This window comes from Aedes albopictus, chromosome 3, assembly GCF_035046485.1.
Source record: "Aedes albopictus strain Foshan chromosome 3, AalbF5, whole genome shotgun sequence".
Classification (NCBI taxonomy): domain Eukaryota; kingdom Metazoa; phylum Arthropoda; class Insecta; order Diptera; family Culicidae; genus Aedes; species Aedes albopictus.
The window spans coordinates 15805149-15830077 of record NC_085138.1 but is presented as its reverse complement, the minus strand read 5'-3'; the positions used below and the strand labels follow the sequence as shown (position 1 = coordinate 15830077).

The following is a 24929-nucleotide window of genomic DNA, read 5'->3' as shown; positions in this document are numbered from 1 at the left end:
GATTAACGTCATTTTCTACGTGTTAGAGTTGGTCGAAACAAGCATCACATTGTATGCCTGACCGCGTCCTTACAATCGCTAGAAAAGGGTAGGAATGTTAGTTTAACGTCTACTTGAAGATACAGGGTACCCAAACTATCTCCATAGACGTTAAAGAAAAAGAATCTGTGTTAGTAGGGTGGGAATGTTATGAGGAGCTCTATTTGACAATCTAGAGCGCAGTCAACATAATTGATGGATGGTTTACAGATCCGTTAAATGAACTTACCTTGATATTCCTGAAAGAAAGTATGTTAAAGGGTGAGTCGTTAATTATTGTGCCACCCTACCTTCAACTGATTCGCCAATTGTCTACAGTTAACGAAATGGAACCAAATTTTTACAGTAGTTTAGTATATGTATGTATTTCAACTTTTTGATATAGGTTCAAATTTAAGATGCGTTTTAGTGAAATTCACGACATCTTCAATTAATGCCCTTCATGTGGACATGTTCAAGCTCCACTTGAAACAAGTAATTAAAACTCTTTGGTTTGTTTATCCGCATCGTGCCTGGTTTCCATCCAGCTCCAAGCTTATGTTTCACTGACAACTGTCCTGAAACCTATTGGCGAACATAAAGATGATCCGATAATGTATAATCATTAATTGTTCCAAGGCGCGATACCATGATTTTGAATTTTAGCATGTGATTGTACAACATCTTTTTTAGAACTGTTAACTAAATTTATTCTATATCTACCGGAATCTAACTGATAACTGCTCAATTCATTATATAAACAACAGACTAACTGCAACTAGGTAAGAATGGTAAATTAGTTTCAGATCCTGATCGAAGTCTGGTTCCCGGTCCAGGTATTGTTCGAGAAGCCGATGCAGTTCCAGCCAGACACAGCAGTTACAGCTAGAGGAGCTCTTGCAGCTGGTCCCGATCCCGAGAAATTTAAAGTTAGCAAAGATCTGCGACTCGGAAGAGAAAGTGAATGGCATCGTGCAGATCCCCGAATGCCCATATAGCCGAGGCGGTAAACGCACGGGTATTCAGCATGACCATGCTGAGGGTGACGGGTTCGATTCCCGGTCGGTCCAGGATCTTTTCGTAAAGGAAATTTCCTTGACTTCCTTGGGCATAGAGTATCTTCGTGCCTGCCACACGATATACGCATGCAAAATGGTCATTGGCAGAGGAAGCTCTCAGTTAATAACTGTGGAAGTGCTCATAGAACACTAAGCTGAGAAGCAGGCTTTGTCCCAGTGAGGACGTTACGCCAAGAAGAGAGAGAGAGAGAGATCCCCGAATGCGAGTCAAGATTACTGACTTGGATCACAAAGGAGTAAAACCAGGAACAATGACAAACCAGTACAATTGTCGACGTGGGAGGTGAAGGAATTCACGATGACGGAGGCGGTGGGTATTGCGATTAGCAAGAAAAATTTTAGTTTCACACTTTACCGATCTGTCAGTCAGTTGTGCGCAAGGGTGAATCTCTTATCATGGGCAGTATCCATATTTGCATTACTTAAAACATACCCAACCGGTATCAACCGCGTTCGATCAGTACAAGACTGAATGCAACAAATAATGGCACAACCAATCAAATCAGTAACAATTCCAGAAAATATTGTTTTTTTTTTCATTTCATTGAAACAATCTCGAAAGGGGCCATAATGAGTTAACTTACCTGTCTACGCAAGTTATCAACAACAACAATCAGCCGGTGGGCGAGCGTCGATGTTTGTTTTGGTCACAGACAATAGAAACGTGCTGCGAGTAGCTTTGGCGCGCAACGACGTCGTCTGCTTCCTTGCTCCTGATTGGCTGCGCGCAACTGGAGTGGAGCTGCGCGTAACTGACCGGCGCGCAAATTGCGCAACGAAAGAAAAACTATACAAAATATTCGCAATATTTCCGAGTACTGCAAATCACTAAGTCTACAATAAAATAAACATTTCGGAAAAAATGTGTATTCATTCTTGATCATGTCTACTGAAAAAAGAAAAAGTAGAAGAAGGCAACTTCAAAATATATGGTAATAAATTTCATTAGTTGTACCACATTCATAATATAAGAACTCTAATGAAAATCATTAGCGTTACTGATTGTTCGTATTAGTCCAAACTTATACTTTTTATCTCTTGTTTCTTATGTTATACAATACATTTGTTTATATGGTTCATTACATAAACGAAATGGCAAAAATGTATAACAATTTCTTATACATTCAATAAGGATTTTTCTTTTCGTGTTGGTAGCCCTGAATCTCTATTGTTAGAGATTATTTAACAGCTCAACACTCAGCCCACCTAGTGAAAGTCTTTCACTAACTGGGCTACGAGCTTAGTGCAACGAACGAAAGTTGACTGTACTAGCTTCACAATATACAAATTCATGCAATGGCAGGCAAAGGAAGCCCTTCAATTAATAACTGTGGAAGTGCTCAAAGAACACTAAGTTGAAGCGAGGCAGGTTAAGTCTTAGTGCGGACGTAGAGCCATAAAGAAGAAAAAGAAGAAGACATATTTACAACTTATAGTTTCCTTGACCCGATAAAAAGTGTAAACTAACTGGTTATCGTTTTCAATAAAATTACAATTACAATTACTTATAATAAACTAACTTACATTTTGGTACATATTCGAATTGCCGCCTTTCCGAAGCACTACCTATTCACCCAACAATATACAATTTACTTCTGCTCTTCTTACTAATCAGTGTTGCCAGTTTCACAGAAAATGCTAAGTCACCACAACAACTGGAGTTTTCTAGAGTGCGAACACACAAATAAAAGTGCACGATTGCAACAAATCAACTCGGTGTGTTCAGAGCACTTATTTAGCATAAATCAAATAAATAGTGCGCTGAAGACATTAACTGGATTTGATGCAATCGCGCACTTTCATTAACGTTTTCTCAATTTTATTAATGTTTTGAACTGTCGTTCTACGCATGATTGCCCTGTGGAATTCCTAAGTTCATGGGACAATTATGCGTAGAACAGCAGTGTAGAAACTTTCGAGTTATAAACATATTTTGACTCCAACTATTAATAGGAGGAGTCCATCAATTTGCATAACCAAGTGCTTTTTATTTAATATTTTGGCGAGGATTTTCAGAAAATCGTCACCTAAATCATTTTCAAAGATTATTATTCACTATTAAAAATATTCGAGGAAACTTAGATAAGTCAGGTACCTAGTTATCCTACAGAGAACAACTAACAGCACTTATAAGACAGTTATGGCCAAAAATACAAGTACAATATGGTCGTTAAAACGCCAAATTTTCAATCTTGTATGGATGTTTCTCTATTTAAAAAAAAGCACTATAAACGAATGTTAGTAGCATAATTGATCAATTTATTAAATTTATTCATGCATGGCACCAAAATAGATTCACTTTCTGGCTACAACAACATAGTTTCGCTTTCTTAAGCGGTAATGCATAGTCCAATCGTTCAATATGTCATAATGGGGCACGTTCAGTGTAGTACTAGATTTGTAGTAATGAGCTGAATTTTAGTATGATGAGAAGGTCAATCCTCCGTTTCTGCAATGAAATGGTGCAAAAAGCGTGGGTATTATGATTCCTTGTCTAATTTGATGCTGTTTGAGCAAAACTTCGGGCAACAGTGTTGTTGTTTTCTCCATTTTCTGCAACATAAACAACATAGTTATCCGAAGTTTTGCTCAAACAGCATCAAATTAGGCAAGGAATCATAATACCCACGCTTTTTGCACCATTTTATTACAGAAACGGAGAACTGACCTTCTCACCATACTAAAATTCAGCTCATTACTACAAATCTAGTACTTCACCGATCTGTCCTATTTATAGCACTTCTCATCACTCTTTTGTGCAACATTCTTGCAGTTTGATATATGTTCAAAAATCGCTCCAAAATGAGTCGATTCGGACTTTTTACTAGATGAGTGTTTCAAATTTTATTAGATAGGTACTTTCAATGATGAAATGGCGTAAAACAATCCAAATCAAATCATTCCTAAGCGTGTATTATTTAACGTTCCTATTAAGCCTAGACGCTACATCCTAGAACAAAATAAAATATGGACTGTATAAACTTAACATCTTAATAAAATATTCAGATTCAAAAACGGCAGACATAAAAACATAAACAATTAAATCTAAGCTTCCAATCCGAACTGGGTCGAGTTATTTAAAGCAGGACGCTTCGCCGGCTGCATCAGAACGTGTCACAAATTGAGATTTAATTCCCCCCGGCTTTCTGTGGCTTCGGTGACTAAGCTTAGAGCTCTTTTTCATACTTCTCCAGATCATGCAATACTTCCAGCACGCAACCCATACTCCACGCCTGTGTCCGGCACGAGTCCTGGCAGTAAGCTCCATTCTCATTGGTCAGTTCGGCTAAACCACGCCAATGATTGGTTTGCAATTCGTGGAGGTGTTTCTGCAGGATTGACCACGTTTCGGCGACCGTTTCTTTGAGTAGTCCATTGGCCTTGGCGAAGATGAGTCGTGCACGAAGGTAGAATCCTATTGGCCACACCCATTCCGGACCGTTGTGATAGTTTGCCCCGTGGGCTACGGCTTTGTCGTCGCTGTCGATCGAGTTGTCATAGTTTCCACGGTAGCCCCAATCTTCGCGGTCCAAGGTCTTCATTCCGAGGGGTCCCAGTAGATACTTCTTGGCATTCTCCAGCGACCTCCAAGCATGTTTGGGATCGCATAGTTCCGGAGCTGCCACCAGTGCGATCGGGAAGTTACACCTCAGCTGGTAGTCGGTCCATGGAATCTCCGAACCAAGCGTGTCTTTGTAGATGCCCTTTTTATTGACATACTGACTTTCGCAGCTTTCATCGACGTAGAACTCCTTCTCGAAGTTGGCAGCGATCTTGTCGGCCCACTCCTTGTACGTCCAAGCAGTCTTCGTTCCATTATTGGACGTGCGTTCCACCGAACCCGCACCAGGGATAGCTTTCTCTTCGGCCATTTGCTGCATGAATCTCAAACCGGCCATCTGCAGCCCCACCAGCTCCACTGCCGATCCATCCCGAGGCGACGACGGAATACCCCGGTTGCCGGCCTTATCGCTGGAACCCATTTTGTCCATCCAGGTGCCGCAGTTGGCATTGTTACCGCCGAAGACGAATCCCGTTTCCGGATGGATGCCGATGCGGTTGTTGAATCCCTTGTCCTTCATGTGCGCATCGATACGGGTACCGGCGTTGCGTTCCCGGTAGGACAGACCCTGGAAGTGAACCGTTAGCGCTTCCTGGATGGTCTCGTATAGGAATTGGTCCTGAAAGTTGTAGAGGTAAATGAAGTTTAATTTAGATCATCATTCCAAATTTTGATAGCGATTTTTGTGCTTCTCGAGGTATGATACTTACACATTCACCAGGCATCTTCGGTTCTGAGTCATCCGTCGGGTACAGTCTAGAGACCTTGTCCATCAGAATTTGCTTTCCATTCGGTGCTTCCTCAACGTACTGTCGAATGCAGTACAACCACCACCAGATGGCGTCCCGGCAGTTGAAGCGAGCATTCATTCCTCCGTCCAGTAAGTTGGGAATCAATCCATGTCGAAGGCATGCTCCAAAGCCTAGAATCATATACCGGGCCTCATCGAACCGCCCAGTCAGGAACATAAGTCCTCGCAATGCGATGAAAGTGTCACGACCCCAGCAGCGCATGTACCCTGTGGCAAAGTGTGGCAATCCTGCGGCCAGCGTGGCACATCTCTGTGGTGGCTTCGGTGGGTTTACATTGGGACTCATTGGAGGAAGATTGGCCGAAGGAGCTACTCGAACACACTGAACCGAACCCAGAGCAAGACGTCGACCGAAGTTGGAACCTTGGCGGACAAAGTCCGACATCAAATTACAAGCGGCACTCACGGCCAACCTATGAACGCCAGTGATGATGACGTCGAAGTAGCTGGGAATCATGTAGCGAGGAATTTCCTTAAGCGGCGCAAGATTCTTCTCCAACCAGCTGGAAACTGCCTCCAAGTTAGGGTACTTTTGCAGACGCTGTGCACAGTAGTCTGATGAGGATTAACAGTTTAGTTAGAAGAAAGTGTCGTATTAGGACTTTTTTTTTTCAATCTTACCTATCAACCAATTGCCCATGCGCAAGTTATTCGCCAATGGATGACCCAAATCGTTGTTCGGTCCGATGTCGCTCAGAATCGAAACCACACCCTGAAGACCGCAGTACACCAGGTCACCGTACCCGGATATGTTGTACGGACCACCTCCATTATCGCGCTCCTCTTCGGCACAACAGTACAGCAAATTGTTGAAATCAACCAAATTAAGCTTGCCCAGCATATGCTGCAGCTCCGCATACCGAGAGCCCTTATCCTGGTGGAACTCCCGCACCAACGACTGCAGAGTATCGATGTGCGACTTCATGTTATTTTTCAGCGCAAAGCGTACAGCTACCACCGAGCCCGGCTTCAGGTTGACAAAGTTAAGCTGAGTTGTGTTCCCATCGAATACCGGTTTCTTGTCGAAAATATCCGATTCTTCCAGTTTGAGGTTCTTACGCAGATCAACCACATATTCCTGAACACCATTGATGTAGTGTTCGTCTTTTTTGAACTCCGTGGGTTGATCGAATGTTTGGCCAGTTCTGTTGAGAAAACAAATGTTTATGAAAACAGTGTCTAATCCTTTCAGCTAGAAGTTATTCTTAAGGATTTTAAGAACTTATTTTACATTTCATGCAATAATTCCACCAAAATGTGTAGGAAATTCATCGGTTTCTCGACAACAAGTTAAGCATTCTTCAACTTACTTCTTGTAGATCTGCACCTCGAAGATAATCTCCACCAGATCGCCCTCGACCCGCAACGGACGAACTCCGGTCGGCCCAGCCCAAGGGCTCGGATAGCTGAAGGCAGTGTGCGCTACCAGCACCACGGTTTCCCGATTCTGCGTCGAGTGACGTGTTACGGCCACAATATCCGGATGCATCTGGTCGACAAACAGCTGATCGAAACCACGCGTAGCTAGGCCACCGTGAAGCAGATTAAAGGCATCCTTTACTGCCACGATACCGGTCGTTTTGTCCACGTGCCTTCCCCACTCTTGGTACTGGCGTTCCTCGTCGACTACGTGGATCTGGCAATAGAAGGTTTTCGGTTGATCGTTTACTTGCAGAAACTCAATTTGAGGACATCAAAAACTTACATGATGTGGAACCAGCTCGTCGTACCCTCGATTACTGCCCGTCGCACAGCACGCCATCGAGACCAAACCAGCCGATGGGATCAAATCGAAGATCGATCGTTTCTCCACTGGCGAGGGGTTATCGTGCGTCAGATCCATGAACAGAGCGTGGGCTATGCTTGGCGCTAGAATTCGTTTCGGATACGGGAAGAACGCCCCCACTGGATCACCTCCGTATCGGTACACGAGACGGCCTTCCTCGTGGGAATCCCACGCCGATAGGGCCTCTGTGGTAGAAATGCGGATATTGATAAGATTACTGATTCAATGATAGACGGATAACTGGGTCTACCCTATTTAGCGTAATGATGTTTGGCATACATTTTGAATTTTGGTTTGTCAATTTGGATTATCAGGTCGCCCTTTTTTTAACTCCGGACATTCCAACTAACATTTTCAGCGCTATAAGCTTCAGTCATTTGCTTTCTGTTGTGTAACAATCGATTTGAAGCAGTCAACGCTGAATAACAGGGAAGCTAATCAAATATAAATCATATGGTAATACACTAGGGCTGCCTTTACTGCACTCTATTCCAACTCCGGGAAATTTCCCGGAAGATGCGAAAACTTGAACAATTTGAATAGGAGTCCCACTAACAAAACATCTGCTACTATACAGTAAAATTCTTAATACTGACAAATCCATAAACCAGCAGCAATTTGAAGGTCGTTATGGGATATCGTTACAGCTAGAAGCTGTAATAAAGAAACTGTTGGTATACCAACACGACTTGTCGGGTGTAAACAAACAAACTTCAAGAAGGATATATAGCTACTACACAAAAGATATTATAGTACAAGATAAAGATTGTCGCTAGTGTAACCATTGTTCCGGCGCCGCAACATGCCAGGTACATATCTGTCAAAGCTGAATGTGGATGTCTCGAAATCGCTACATCGATTATGCTGATCATCGATGACAATCAGCGCGATTTGCATTGGGATCCCTAGTGTCTCTCATTTGCCTCTCAATGTTTCTATCCCAACATTTGATTACATCCTTAAATACTTTTTCGCACAAGCGGATTAAAAGTTTCATTAAACTAAATAAAATATTTGTTCATAAATAGTTGTTAAACAATCAATTTAAAAAATCCATAATTAATACTCTATTCAGATTTCTTGCAGCATCTATTTTAGTATTGAAAATTCATAAGATTTTGTCACTTAGTATGGAGATTGAAATATTCTATTTCAGACGCTTTCACATGTTAGCCTTTCATCGCCAGCAGCTGATCGTGTAAACAAATCGTTTGACAGACGTGGCCCCAGGATGTTGCGGACAGCGACGAGAGCGACAATCTGTATCTTGTACTATAATATCTTTTTACTACACAAATACTTTACAGCTATTCATCTCTGTGCTGTGAAATTATTTAGGTTGCTTTTATTGCACTTTAATCCTACTCCGGAAGGTTTGCTGGAAGATATGCAAATCGAATAAGGGTCCCAACCAATAAAACAGCTACTTTTATATAGTACGTTTTGTAATGTTGCCAAATACACAACCCAGCTAACATTTTCAGTCCTATAAGCCTCAGTCATTTGCTTTCTGTTGTGTAACGATCGGACTGAAGCTGAATAAAAGAGAAGCCAGTCAAATATAAATCATAAGCTAATACACGGCTGAAAAACAAGCACCATACAGCTACACGGAGAAATAAAACTACCTAATTTTTGGGTCGATTTTACTCAAAGCTGAGTATATCGAATAAACTAGTTACCCAAAATTAGGTTGTTTTCCCTCTTTCCCCCACCAATGTTGTCAAAAACAAGCAGAGATGCGTCTACCCAATGGGGGTCCTTGAGCCCAATAAGCCAATTTTGAGTAAATGTAGGTATACTCAAATTTGGGTTGAATGAGGGGGGGGGGGGGGGGTCTTGGGTTGAATTTACCTACTCTTAAGTATATTTTTTTGCTGGAGGTAAAGGCAATTTACCTAGTGTGAGTTTAATCGATTTACTCAAATTTGGCTTATTGGGCGGAACTATGGGATTGCGTCAAAAGAACTCAATTTTGGGTTGTTTGGTGGTTCCGTGTACCAAACTCGGCTTTCAGGCTTGTGGCACACTTTTAAACCCTTGTCTGGAATAAAACAAAACAAACTATTTTCTATGCTAAGCAGTGTGGCAGCGAGGACACCATCGGAACCAAGATCGGAACCAATGGATACGGACAAGGTTGCGACCATTCATTTGCAAAGATTTACATTCATTTGCTATTATCTCAGTTCAGAAGCATGCTATCGAAAAACAATGTATGGATGAATTTTACCTTGTAATTTTATCTAAAAGTTTGCCGAATAACATTAGGGTCGCAAACGCATACCAAAGTCGTGAGCGAGCTGTGAAGGCAACTCTCCACGCGGTGAATGTAAATTACATTCACGCTGGTATGCGTGTGCGACCCTAATGTTATTCGCCAAACTTTCAGATAAAACTACAAGGTTAAATTCATCCATACATTGTTTTTCGATAGCATGCTTCTGAACTGGGATAATAGCAAATGAATGTAAATCTTTGCAAATGAATGGTCGCAACCTTGGATACGGAGATCGGGAGTTCGATTCCAAGTAGCGGCAAGTACTTTAATTATTAAATTTTAAAAGCGATAGTTCCAGTTCCACATGTATTGCGTCCATAACCTATTTAAATTTAATCCAATAATTTGGGGATGCCGTATAACTAGGGTAGCGAACCACTTGGGCAATGGCCGGTATTTTGGGCACTCTTCGCTATAACTCAGTCAATTCCAAACCAATTGACTTGAAATATTGTACACGGCTAGATACTATACGTATCTCATCGCGTTCCAAAAATTGTGTCAATTGGTTCAAAATTGGCTGAGTTATAGCAGAAAAGTGTCCAAAATAGCCGTGTCAGGATGGTTCCACTTCCCTATTAATTAACAACTGTGAAAATGCTGAAAAAGCGCCTTCACAAGATGTTACCGTGAGGTGCCCATATTTCGTGCACTTAAGAATCCCCAAAGTTTGATAAACGACTAAAATTTTACCATAAAGTATAGCAGATTAATTTGTTCGATAATATTTAGTGCTGGCACTGTAGGTCCCAAGAAAAATATAAATTAGGCAACTTCACATTATACAAGATAGTTACAGCATTAGTTTTAATTTGTTTTAAAGTGCAAATTTCGTGCTCGGGTTCCAAATTTCGTTCAAAATGGGTCCAAATTTCGCTCACTCTAAAAGACGTAGAATTCGCCTAAATGTGTTAATTTTTAAAACGTAGCATACTCGTACAATACCACGTGCAGAGGACCAACGCGCCCTTGGAGTTTTCGAACGGAAGGTGTTGCGTACCATCTAGGGCGGAGTGCAGATGGAAGACGGGAATTGGAGAAGGCGAATGAACCACGAACTGCATCAGCTGCTGAGAGAACCAATCATCGTCCATACCGCGAAAATCGGGAGGCTACGGTGGGCGGGTCACGTCATCAGGATGTCGGATAGCAACCCGACTAAAATGGTTCTCGAGAGTCATCCGACCGGTACAAGAAGACGTGGAGCGCAGCGAGCTAGGTGGGTCGACCAAGTGGAGGACGATCTGCGGACCCTACGCAGAGTGCGGAACTGGAGACAAACAGCCATGGACCGAGTGGAATGGAGGCGGCTACTATGTACAGCAGAGGCCACCCCGGCCTTAGCCTGACCGGTAAGGTAAGTCGTACAATACCAATGAAACCATAAAGTGTAGATAAAATCGACGTCTGTGAGTATATGAGTCAATGGAGTTCTGAGTGAGCCGCTTCTTATAAAATCTGGTGTGCCACAAGGGTCCATTGTTGGCCCTATATTGTTCAATCTTTTTGTAAATGACATTTTTAACGTGCCACTCAAGGGAACACTGCAATGCTACACAGACGATGCCGTCTGTAAATATAAAGCAAGAATCACTTCAAAATATGATGCAATATGATCTTCATCTACTTCCCAGTTGGTTTTCTGCCAATAAAATGCAAATAAATAGTAAAACCCGATTTAATCCACCTATGGTGAACAGAACCCTTCTTACACTTATTAAAATTATTGTTGTATTATTTGTATTTAACATATTTATTTTGTGTAATTGACCAAAAGTTTTAGAAAATATTGTGGATTTGGCATCTAGTGGATTGGTTTCCAAAATAGCATCATGGGCCATGGACTAAACTACCAGAAATGCCAGACACCTCCTAGAATCTTGTATGGAATGTTTAAAAAATAGCATACATATTCTGGAATATTGTATCTTTTGTTAACTGCCAAAAGATCTTGAGTCGATTAACAAATGGGTAAGAAAATCAGCGAGATACACTTTGTCTAATATCTCTTAATCAGTCGAATAAATTAGCTCCGAAGTACTTGGTGTTCATGGTTATGGTGTAGAAAGGACAAAAATGATATATCTACTAAGTTAATCAGTTTTGGAATTAGCTAGTAATTTTGGCTGTCCGGTTCTTGCATTTTTTCCCACAATATATAAATTCAAAGCTGTCATTTAACATATTGTTAGTTTTCATAGAATTCCTATGAATGAGTGTAATCAGTTTCGTACCTTTTAATTCCGCCCTATGTTGCTTATCCTTTGACAGATACGCGTATTTCGACTACCACTTGTAATCTTCCTCAGTGTCAGTTATCCAAAATTGTGGAGTGGATAACTGACACTGAGGAAGATTACAAGTGGTAGTCGAAATACGCGTATCTGTCAAAGGATAAGCAACATAGGGCGGAATTAAAAGGTACGAAACTGATTACACTCATTCATAGAGGGTATTCTGCTTAGAGGGTTCGAAAAGTCGGTACAAGATAGAATTCCTGTTTATTTGTAATTTGTTATTTATAATTTTGTTGAAAACAATAACCTGCTAGTAAACACTTTGTATGAGGTCAGCATTATATATTGAAAAATAATGTCCCATAGACTGGTCAAAAACTAATGCAAGAAACAAGTGAATATAATAATAAAAAAGAATTTATTGAAATACTCTTCGTAAGATATCTCAGTAATCAAATGTCGAATCGAAATAAAATTTCAGGGCCTTATACAAAGATATTGTACCTTTCATTTGGTGATTAGAGAACCCAAATTGATTGACAGACGACTGAGATATATATTATGGTACCCTTGGTCGAAAATCTCTCAAAAAGTTAACCTGTATTACTCCCAAGTACTCTTTGAAAGATATCTCGGTAACCAAATGTCCAATCCTAATGAAATTGTATAGGGTTCTACTAGAATGTTATAGCTTTCATTTGGTGCTAGGATAACCGAAATCGGTTGACAGACGGCTAAGATATTTATTATGATACATTTGGTCAAAAATCTCAAAAGGTTTAGTTGTATAAATCCTAAGTACTCTTCGAAAGATATCTCTGTAACCAAATGTCCAATCGAAATAAAATTTCTGGGCGATCTACTAGGATGCTGTAGCTTTCATTTGGTACCAAGAGAACCCAAATCGATTGACAAACGGCCGAAATATATATTATGATACACTTGGTCCAAAATCTTAAAAAGTTTAGATGTATGACTCATAAGTACTCTTCGAGAGATATCTCGGTAACCAAACGTCCAATCGAAAAAAAATCAATAGCGTTCTACTAGGATGTAGTAGCTTTCATTTGCTTCCAAGAGAACTCAAATCGGTTGACAGACGGCTGAGAAACGTGCGTGACTTTTTTTTGTAACGCACATACACACACACACATACAGACATTTGAACAGTTCGTCGAGCTGAGTTCATTTGTATATGAGACTCGGCCCTTCGGGCCTCGGATCGAAAGTCGGTTTTTCGAGCGATATTTATACCCTTCTTATGGGTGTAAGAAAGGTAAAAATCAAACTTCATCATTTTTTCACTAAAAAATCCAAACCCACGATTTGAACTGACTATAAATAACGAAAGTTTAGTTCAAGTTACTGAGGCAGATTATTTAGGTCTAGCAATAGACGAGAATCTCAATTGGAAGATACATATTAGACTCGTAAAAAATAAAATAATGCCCATAATATTTGCTCTAAAGAAAGCTAGGCATTGTCTAAGTATTCAAAGCTGTTGGCAATTGTATAATGCTTTCATTTTACCGCATCTGACTTACATGAATACAATTTGGGGTTCAGCAGGAGTAACGCATCTGAATGTAGGGGGTTGTGGGGCAAGATGGCCACCCTAAGCTTAGGCGCCTTGGGAGCATATACTTTCATTAGAATATGGCTATTTAACACTCATCCCCTTTGTTTCATGTCTTTTCTATCTTATTAACTCAAAAAAACATTTTATTTTGCACTACGAATGCAAAATAAATTCATTTGAAAAATGTTACTTTTTACATAGAATTTTTGCCATATGGGGCAAGATGGCCACCCCATCGGGGCAAGACGGCCACAGAGCTTAATTTTTACAATTAGTATACTTTAATCCCTAAGCAACGCTCAATAAACCAAGGTCGAATCATCCGCAACGCTTTGCCTACAGATGGTGTGGTGTTTGCCAACATTTTCTTTATGATAATGTTTGAAATGAATTTGATAAAAAATTTATTTAGAAATGTTCTATGATTTGGTCTATTTTTTCAGCAAACTAGTTTCTCTCGAATCGATTGAGATACATTACTACTCTTTTCATGCATTATACTGTAATTCAACGTCTTGTAACGAACCCTTATAGCGGTTTAAGCTACGATTTTCTATCCCTGTGCAAAATATTCAATGAAACCAATCACCGTTCAACAGCAAATAAGTTCAAAGTTTTTCTGAGGTATCGTCTCCATCGTAGTTAATTTTAACAGCTTCAACTAATATAAAAAGCAATTTTCTGTAGTTTTGCAGTATCTCTTAACATCAATAACAGTTTTAAGGCTGCTTTAGATTGATTTTTGGATGGCGACATAGGCCTTACCACAGGGGGCCATCTTGCCCCGAATGATTACGATATGTTTATCATTTTTTATATGACATAATTAATTTAAAACATTGAAATTTTATTGTCGAGGCTCAACAACAGTCACATATAGACACCATTAAAAATAAAAAATATTTTTTAAAACGTTGTTATTTCATTACTAATCCTTAAAATCAGATGGCCTGATACTATAAGAAAACACTGTTTTTGAGCACTCAAACTTCAAACACTATTTTATAGCAGATTTTTCAAACTAATAGTAACTTTTTCGCACATAATAAACAAAGGGCATTGTTTATAATCACAACCCATGCAGAAAATATTTTTGTGTTGCGAATTAATGTTTAAAAGACAGGGTGGCCATCTTGCCCCATATGGCCATCTTGCCCCACAACCCCCTACTGAAAGTTTTGCAAAATAGAGCAATTAAATATATTCGCAAACTTCCTCTATTTTCTCCTACTGCAACTTTGTATTCACCTGAAATATTGCCGTTAGATTTATTGCATAAATACAACAGCCTGCTTTTTGTCTATAAAATAAAACATAACTGAGTGGACTCCAACATACGTTTGATTGAATTTCAAAATATACACGCTCACGAAACTAGAGCAAGGCAAAACTTTTTTGTTTCAAGACCACGAACTGTGCTCGCTTTAAGGCACTTCTTCTAAACTGGTGTGACTCAATTTAATGCGCTCCCTAATTACTTGAAAACCGAAGAACGTCTGACAGTTTATAAGAAAAAATTAAAAAAAAATATGTGTTCGAAAATGTTTGAATTAAAAATTGAATTGTTTGTAATGATTTTTTTTTTATTTAGTTTAAGTGTAGTTTTAAGATTTGTACATAGTATTTAATATGCTTACTCGAATTTATTCACTATTCAAGTGGCTGGCCACAGTTAGGTTAAGTAACTTCTACAGCTGCATTGTTAAATAAAGCAAAAAAAAAAAATTTGCTGTTTTCCATGTTGGTCCCGGATGTTTACATTAAGATATCCAAAAATCCTTCTGACATCTTAATTAAACAATTTATTGTTTGCTATTTGAATCAAATGTTCACTAACTTTATTGATGGTCAGTAATGTGAATCAATACATTTTTGTAATTGTAGCTTTTTACGTTTCTATTATGTGCCATTAATAGGCACATTCCTCGGGAGGTTAGTTCTAGTAAAGTGTCGTCTTCCAAGTTTGTGTTTTGGCAATAAGGCTTACGGTAATGATTTGTTTGAATGAAATTATCGGCTGTAAGCTACTACTCCAAATGTTTGGATAAATAAAATCATCCTGAGCTTACTTAGTATTCCCACATTTATAAATTTGTCATTTTTTTCACTTTCTACGTAGTTTATGAGCAGTCCCTAGCTAATTTTAAACCAATCAAAATAGTTATTAGAACTATTATTAATAACCGAATCATGCGATGGCCAGAAGTACACATGAACCTCTAAAACAAAGTTATAAAAAAGAGTGCACGAAATTTGAGGGCCCATACAAATTGTGGGTTCCTAATTTCGTCAACAACATACCATCAGGGTACCAGATTCCGCTCATTTAAGGCCAGTTTTGCAGAAAAACATCGTCTGTTAAATGACTGGTAAGCCAATTTGTAATGTTTTTGCATTTTAAGTTAGTTTAATCTAAGTACAATCAGATACAAAACAAGACTTATGTAGAACTTTTCACAAAAGCATGATTTATTACAATTTGTGTGAGACCAAAGTGGTCCTAATTCCGCTCACGGAATGCCATTTTTTAAATAGACTTTTGCGGAAAAGTAAATTATTTTTGCAACTCTATGTTTTTATAATTATTTTTTCCTGTTCAGCGGGAGTGTATAATAGTGTGTGTATAATACAGGGTGCGGCAGGAAAAAATGCGAAAAGTTCAAGGCACTATTACACGCTAAATGTGGGATATGTATGACTATTTTTTCATGACAGTGTATCAGTCAATGTCTATATTCTAGCACTGAAAAATAAAAATGAACATATTTGATGTTTAACATGTGATAATGTAGGCCTAATAAGCGGATATCAATAAACTGCGCGCCCAATGGTCATTAAACAAAATGACTATAACAGTATCAAAATTAGCTCAAATTCGATGAACAACCAGACCACACTGATCCAGAGCCATGTAGTTTCACGTACCAGATGAAATAAGTACATATATTTGATGATATTGTAGAGAAAATCAAAAATTTTGTTTTATCAGATGCGAAATTTAGCGACCTGTGCGATTTTCTGCGGTTTGAAAATTCTGGTTGTCTTCATCTTCAGGCGCCGCCCTGTAAAGGTTAGTGACCAAAATGGGAAATTTTTTAATTAACTTTTCAGAAAACTAGCCTATTATAGATCATGGAACGTTGAAACATAGATTGGTTAATGTCAAATGGACGAAAATGAGGTTTGAAGTTGAAAAACACTTTCGCATTTTTTCCTGCCGCATACTGTACTGTGTACTAAAATCGACTGTTTTTACGATTTTCACGTATTTTTTTTGCGTGAGCGGTTATTGGAACACATAAAATTTCCCACAGCTTTTGTGGGTCCAATAGCCGCTCAAAAAATTCTACTGTTTTGTTTTTAAAATTTATATTATTTGGTAAATATTGCATAAAATGGCTTTGCTCTCATATAATTTATATTGTCCAAGAATATCAGCGACGAAAAGGGGATATTTATGCGTGAAAACTTGATTTTTGCAACAGTGAGCGGCTATTGGGTCATGAGCGGCTACTGGTACACTGACGGTAAATGTTTTTTTTTTTTTTTTTTCATAGTGATTACGGCGGTAGCACGCTGTGCTTATGTTCTAACACCGCACCCTTTCCCTACGTTTGCTTCTATGAGCCTCTATTTTTGAAAATAAAAGAAAATCGGGTTAAGTACGGTTCCTTTTAATTCCACTAAGAATTTGCATCCTTTGACAGATACGTATTTCGACCTCAACTGTAAGGTCGTCTTCAGTGTCTTGTACTTGACTCGACTGAACAAGACACTGAAGACGACCTTACAGTTGAGGTCGAAATACGTATCTGTCAAAGGATGCAAATTCTTAGTGGAATTAAAAGGAACCGTACTTAACCCGATTTTCTTTTATTTACAGATATTCCCCTAACAAGCCCAGGTTAATCATCATCATCATGACTCTATTTTTGTTTCAACACACAGAAGTACGTAGGCATATCGTGGCCCAAGTCGACACTGTTTTGGCCTGCGTTGAACAAAAATAGTTTTAATAAAAGTTTCCCCTTTTTTTCTTTTTGTCAATTGTTTTTTTTTGTAGTATGGTCCATGTATTTAGTTAGGTTCTTGTCAATTTGTCAGTTATTCGAAGTAGATCTCCAAAATGTAGTCAATAAGTCAATTAAGTCATTCTGATCTGTTCTATCATAGCAGCTTTAGTCTTTGCTTTATTGAAGTGTAGTTTTATTGGAAATATGCTGAATATCGTTATTAAAAAGAGACGTCTGGAGCTGTGTCCTGCTTGTTCCGTCATGCACATACTACATATTAAAAAATGAATATTAATGCTGTCTAGCGCATTGTTTCCTATCGGCTATTATTGTAGTATAGTCCCAACTGCAAGCTTTTTTTCCAATCTTAGCGTCAATTGTCTTCTAGTTACTTCTAGACAGATTCATCGAATCAGTCGAACCCGCATGTTAAAATACAGTCGATTCTGTGTCAAATTGTTTTTTTTTTGATATTTACTTCTCTGTGTTCATCTCTTGTGTCCTCAAAATGTCATCGGTCCAAAACCCACAGAAACATGTAACTGAACTTCTAACACTTTTTCTGTTGGTGTCATAACATCATCTAAGAGATAAACAAAAATTGCTTGTCAACTATTATGTATTCATCCCCCTACAAATACTATGAAAAATATTCAAATTCGTTCTGTCCTATCGATCCTATCAAGATAAACCATGTCATTTTCTCATGCGTGGCCTAGAAATGTCAACCTAGTCATACATAAGTAACGTTGTTCAGTTAATAAAAAGCAGTCAGTTTTTTGTCCAGTCCAAACTGTCACGTCAAGTGTTCGCACGTTAGCTTCGAATCTATCAGCACAATTAAGTGCTGCAAATCTCCTTCCCACTATTAATTTTTTGGTTGATTTTAATTGCTTTATTTAAATAAAATATAATAAAGTATAACATTGTAGAAATTCGAAAAAGCGACTATGACATTAATAAATTACTAATCAAAATCAACCAAGAAACGTGGGAAATAGAGCCCAAACAACATTTTGAAGTCAGCTGGCTGTAAAAGGTTCCAAAACCAGTCACAAATCCTATAAAACTTTTATTAGGAATTGTAACGATCATCAAAACCTTCTCAAATCCAACCGATTTGGAACTATTGCTTGGGAATAGACTCTACTGAGCCTTGGCGGTTCCTCCGTGTTTATCGAGCATGTCTGATGCATATGATCAGCCATACTCCATCTGCAGCAGCCGGTTCGTGATGAACCGTTGGAGGCGCATTAAAGTGTTAAAAAGGTGATATGTTTCACTAAAGAACACTACATTACAATAATCAAAATGAAACTCCTTCACTTTAATACCGTCAACCCCTGCGAACTTGGCCAGGGTACACTGACGGTAAATGTTGAAACAAAATAGGAAAACAGCATTTTTAAGTAATTTTGTTGCGTACCTATTATGATAAAACGTATTGAATTGAAATAATCAAACAAAAATTGGAATATTTACTTTTGCTAGAGATCGAAATACTTGTTCACTTCCGTGAGTGTTAATTTTCTCGTATCTCTGAATATGGCATCTGCTATTTGCATACATTTGCAATTTATTTTTCAATCTTTGACATAAATCAAATTTTTCATTTCTTTTTTTGTGAATTGTATTGAGATCAAATGCAGTTTTGAGGTTATAGCAATTGATGATTCCGCTGGTAATTAGATAATAATGCTCTCAGATGTCAGAAGTTAACGAAGTTTGGGCGCGCACGAAATTAGGGCACCCCACGGTACCGTGTATGTACCAAACTTTGCGCAGTTAAGAAAAATCAAATTTCTAGTCGTTATAAAAAATACAAACAAACAAAATATACCATGAACAACATGCTCATACGATAGACTAATGATCCTTCTTTGAGTCTGAAATATTAAAAAAATCATAATAATAATCAAAAAATACTTAAAATAGAAAAAATATTTCATTGCCTTGTTCCTAACTTTGCGCACAAAATCTTCGATTGTTCCTAACTTTGCGCATAGTGTGCCTAACTTTGCGCATGCTATGAATTGTTCAAAAAAGTAATCAAAAATGCTATTATTTAATATTTGCCCATGAAACTAAAGTAATTCAGATCAGGTAGTGTGCCCTTAATTGATCTTTGTTGAAAAACTTTGTCCTACGAGGAAGGGGGAACGGAGGCCTCTGGAGTTCTTAATTTCGTCTGCGGTTCGTACTAGGCCTACTAGGCACCTACCGTGTGAACAATCCAAACTTCATGAGGGGTTGTTTCCTGTGGCTAAAGATCAAAGGTAAAAGCACAAAAGCTTCCTGCTAAATGAAGTGACCGTTACGGATAGGAACAATAAGGGGTTATTTAAATATGACGTCCATCTTTGGGGGAGGGGGCTGGACTTGTCTGAAAAAGTGTGACATGCCATGTATTAGGTATACTATGAAGCGTGACGGGGTTGCCAAGGGGGAAGAGGGGGTTCTTAAAATCTAAAAAAATGGTCGACGTCATATTTGAATCGTCCCTAACATTGACCGCCGGAAAATTCAAATGAAGGACTGTTCACAAATCACGTCTCATTGTAGACAGATGGAGAGTGCCGTAGTGCTACGGTTCATACAATTTTCTACTAATTTCTATACAAAATCTGCTACATGATGGAGAGACAGGCCTGAAATTATCAGCACTGGTGTTACATAATATTTGAATGGTTCATATGTCATGTATTAACGTTCAACATGCATTTACTGAAAGTGCGCAAAAATTAGGAACACAGGGCAAATAATGGTTCCAAACATTGCGCACCACTATTTACTAATTAAATTGAAAAATTTATTACGAACTGTGATTAATATTACTAGAATATCACCTTTTTTGTCAATTAACTGCAAAATTAATCATCGTTGCACAGTTTTATCGAGGAAAATGTTGATTTTTAGTAGTGTTACTTCTTGGCAACCGTGTTAAGGCGAGGCAAATTTTGACATTTTTATGTATTTTTTGTTTATTATTCAACATAAACAATGATTTTATGGCAATTAAAAATTTGTCAAATAATGTTTATGTTTACACAATGCTAGTGCAATGATTAAACTGGTAAATATGTTGACATTTAGTTATTTGTTTCGTTATTTTACAAGAATGCGCAAAGTTTGGACCTGCGCAAAGTTAGGTGCGCACACGGTACTCAGATAGTGGTCGCCGAGTAGGAGCCGAGAAAAGAACTATGATTTGGTGGCATAGATGCTGCTCGCACAGATCATATACCTATGTAGTATGTACATGTGGATTAAGCTCGCCAGATTCATTGGTATAGGGCTTGCATTAGCCTGTGCAGTAGAGTGGGTCAACGTTGTATGGAGAAAGTTTAAATTTGATCGCATCAACCCGGAACAAAGCTTTTTTAATCTATATTAACGTCCAAAACAACTGTACAAAATTTGGGAGCGATTGGTTGCGTCCCCGTATTCCGCATTGCGATTGAAATTTGTATGGAAGTTAGTATGGGAAAACGTACTTTTTTGCATTATTGTCATAAATTGAAATTTTTTGTCTAAAACCATCTAACTAATGACGTTAAAGTATAGCCAAGGATATGCCAAAAAAACTTTGCCCAAGACCGCAAAGTGACCCAACGCTTGTGAAAAAAGTTATTCGCTTGGTAACTGAGGCCAAAAATTGAGATTTTATTATTGATGTTATTCCTTTACATGTTAAACTTTAAGCACCACCGGGCAATATGTACGCTATAACCTTTTTCACAAGTGTCGGATCACTTTGCAGTCTTCGGCAAAGTTTTTCGGCATATCCTAGGCTACACTTTAACGTCATTAGTTAGATGGTTTTAGACAAAAAATTTGAATTTATGACAAAAATGCAAAAAAGCACGTTTTCCCATAATAAATTCCATACAAATTTCAATCGCAATGCGGAATACGGGGATGCAACCAATCGCTCCCAAATTTTGCACAGTTGTTTTGGACGCTAAAGGGAATCGAAAAAGCTTTGTTCCAAAATATCGACTTTGTTGACCCAGTCTACTGTGCAGCCTTTGATGTTGTCTTGCTCTCTCCCATAAGAAATTTGACTTTTACTGAGGTCCCCGTTTTCAAAAATTACGAAGGAGTGAGAAAGATAGCAAAAACTGGTGCACAGGTTAATAGATGCTTCCGTCCATATGTACAATACAGTAACTCAGCATCAAGCCGTATCGAGAACGCTTTGTTGACGTTTACATTCACAATACATTGTCAGATTTCTTGAAATGTAAACACTGGCCTGTAGTTGAAATGTTTCAAAAATGGGCTTTGCACAAAAGTTCACGCGGTCTATCGTTTTCGAAAGGAACGGACGGGCCGTAGGAAACGCCGCAATGTTATTTCCCATAAGGATGAAGTAAACAGGGAGTGAAAATCGCGGCTGTACCTTTCGGAAGCGATAGGCCGCGTGCACTTTTTTTGCAAATCCCTCAATATGTTCGTTGGGATCATCCCCATGCCAATTATATTAATTATGATATATTATATTAATTGGGTTTTGATTTACCATCTTGAATTTCTGATCACCTTTTTGAACTCTGGTCATCGTTCCGATACCAAACATACCTAAGTTGTAAGGTTTCATGACCTTGAACTTCATAAACCAGCCGCCATATTGAATTTTGATCCACCATATTGGATTTTCTGATCATTATTTTTAAACTTTTGGTAAAATTCATCAACTATGATCAAGACTACAGAACTCAGCTTATTTTTGAGAAGTGAAATGATAACCTTTCGGAATAACTTTCTTATTATAAACGACTGTATTACAAACAGCATTATGACAAACAGCGTAGACTCGAATAAGTAACGAAAACTTACCTCTAATCAGCGAAGTGATGCCCAGCCGATTAACAAATATGTTATCCGTGTAATCCGAGTTGGTGAACAGCTCCGCAACGACGTACAACTCCGGGTTGACCTTTCGCGCCGAATCCAACAGATATTCCGCGACATGCAGCGGCGTCGAGTGGCAGTTGTCCAACCGGACTCCATCGAAGATCTTCGCCGTCGTATCGACGTACTCCTTCATGTGCTTCCACAAGTGCGGACTGTCTTCCGGTTTGTCACCGTATCTCAGTTTTACGCTGTCACCCCAGGCAATCAACTCCCTCCTCAGATAAACGTTACCCGTTCCCTCCTGAGGTCGGGCAAAGTCCTTCAGTGGATCACTGTTGATAACCCATCCATTGTGGGCCATGAACAGCTTACCGGCCCCTCCGTACATCATCGCTTCGATATCCTTCATAGATTTGCCTTGAATTCCGTATTGCGTGAAATACTTCATGAACAACGGATACTTAACCGAAATTCCCTTAACCTGCGGTCCATCAGCTTGCACTCGTTCGTAACGAGCTCCAGCCAGACAATTTTCAATGGCGTAATCTAAATGCGCTTGAATCTCTTTGCGGACTTCTTCATTCAGCCACTGCAACTTCGACCGGAAAGCTTCAGCACACTTGCGCTTCCGACTGTCCTCGTCGAAACAATCCTGCCGGAACACGTTATACGTCTTCATAGCACGATCCCAGTCAATTTGTGCTCCCAAACGTTTGTACTCCTGATCATGCTTGAGCTTCAGATCACCCTCAGGAACATCTTTGGCCGCCGAAGGACCATTCTTGGAAGCTTCGTCGTTGAACCGAGTGACATACTTGTCCACATCACACTGGAACAACTCGTACAACTTGATCTGCGGAAAATAATTCGAATGAATCTGCCACCGGATGGCCTGCAGATGGTCATTTGTCTCAACCACCTTGGGCACGCCGACATGCTCTAGCAGTCCAGCAGCCACATCTTCCCCCACCCGGTTCAGCAAAGCATCCAACAGGAAAGCCGGTCTCAAATGAGGACAGGTGAAACAATTGTAGCTGCACTCCGGATATTCCCGGATCCAAACCGACTCGTTGGCCGTATGGTTCAGCACGATATCGCAAATCGACGCAATACCCCAGTCCTCCCGCATTTTCTTGATAACCTTGTTTACATCTTCAAACTCAACGGGTTGGTCGCCGTTCTGGAACTCCGGGTTCACCTTGTTCTGATTTTTCAAAGAGTAAGCCGACCTTGAGCCACCCAGCTCTTGAATCGGTGTGAAATGGACCATGTTATAGCCGCTCTCCTTGGTCACCTGCAGCTTCGCTTCCCAGCTCTGAATCGGACCCATCAGCTTGGCAATGACCGTCTGGCATCGGATGGCCTCGAGCGGAAGCTGGGCAGCTGCGGAACCTTTCCCGATGGTCAGCGTTGGCTCGATTTGAACGTACAGTCCAGCTTGCTGCTCTTGCTGGCCTTCGTACAGGATGTAGAAGTGGTACGCCCCGGAACGGGTCAGGTGCACGTTGCAGTAGTAGTCGATGTCTTTGATCGACAGGTACTTCGAGCCATCCGATTGGGCTTGGGTTCCGGACGGTGTGCACCATTGCAGCTGGGTGTACCGGTTGCGATCGAATTCAGCTCCTAGAGGAAAGGAGAAAAGTGATGGTTAGTAATGAATTGCTCAAGGATTCAAGTTCATGAATGGATAAGCTTTGTTCTACAAAATCGACCTTGTTGACTTAGTCTAAACCTAAGGAATCTCGTATACCCTAAAAATAAGCGTCATAGTCACTTAGTTGATGGAAATTACAATTTAAAATGTTCAACGTTGTCACTTGTCAATGCTTCCTGAAACATGCTTTTGTAAAACATTCACACATTAATCCTTAATGTTTGCACTATTTTACATCTCCTCGCGAGGCAAACGGCGCCAAATCGATTCAACATTCTGATTGTACAAAAATAGGTAAATCACGTTTCTACACTACCAACTGATTAATTCCAAAGCCACCCATTTCAAAACATCAACATCCAATGCCACCACGGCGCAACGGCGCGCGCCTTATCAGTCTTCAGCATTATATGATGCAACTGTGATTGAACTGATGAACTGAACACCACTTCCCATGCGCCACGGATGCGGGAAAATGACCTTCCAATGTCACTGCAGATGATTTCGTTCTGGACAATCTGGTTCGTTACTTACCGTCGGCCGGATAGTTGCAGAAGATGGCCACCCGGCGCCCCAACAGAGACGGTCCCGGATGGACGTGCACCATGGAGTTCTTCTTCAGGCGATAGAGCGTTCCCTTGCCCTGATCGTTGTGGTGGATCGCCAGCTTTATGGAACCGGTCTGATCGGCCATCTTATTCGCTTCGAAGATTGTAGGCAGTTTCTGTGGAAGTATAACGGTAAGATCACACGGGTCAGTTATGGTCTGCAGCGAGGGCACAAGATCCCTGAAACAATCACCTCATACGAAAGAAAAGACCCCATCTTTTTCAACATTGTCACACAGATCTAGGTCAAGCGAAACCTTGCAAAACACGAAAAATATACTGAAACGTTCACGCAAACCACGAGTCACTCGACTTTTCTGTTATGGAACAACGACCGAACTGCACAGCATCCGAGCAGATGAGCAACTGAAAACAGAAGCCTGGCGCTGGCGTTCTTTCTAGGTAGAATGATGCGATAGGATTGGGATCGGATGAGTGCAGCGC

The 24929-nt window shown here is 39.7% G+C and overlaps 1 protein-coding gene across 1 annotated transcript; it reads right to left on the bottom strand.

Moving 5' to 3' along the window:
* Window positions 1-3994: 3994 nt before the first annotated feature.
* On the bottom strand, window positions 3995-24869 carry LOC109427995 (glycogen debranching enzyme). Its single transcript, XM_019703655.3, has 8 exons — window positions 24679-24869; window positions 24412-24601; window positions 22206-23846; window positions 7176-7441; window positions 6781-7106; window positions 6092-6615; window positions 5370-6025; window positions 3995-5278 (listed from the first exon to the last, which is right to left on the bottom strand). The coding sequence occupies exons 1-8, from the start codon at window positions 24712-24714 to the stop codon at window positions 4265-4267; spliced, it is 4653 nt and encodes a 1550-aa protein (XP_019559200.3). The 5' UTR covers window positions 24715-24869; the 3' UTR covers window positions 3995-4264.
* Between the last annotated feature and the right edge of the window lie 60 nt (window positions 24870-24929).

Bases quoted from the DNA above. Each gene is read 5' to 3' on its own strand.
- LOC109427995 (XM_019703655.3), bottom strand. From the start codon at position 24,714: ATGTTGAAAAAGATGGGGTCTTTTCTTTCGTATGAG. The intron at 7,107-7,175 runs GTAAGTTTTTGA...TTCTATTGCCAG, and splicing joins ACGAGCTGGTTCCACATCAT to ATCCACGTAGTCGACGAGGA. The intron at 6,026-6,091 runs GTAAGATTGAAA...AATCCTCATCAG, and splicing joins CATGGGCAATTGGTTGATAG to ACTACTGTGCACAGCGTCTG.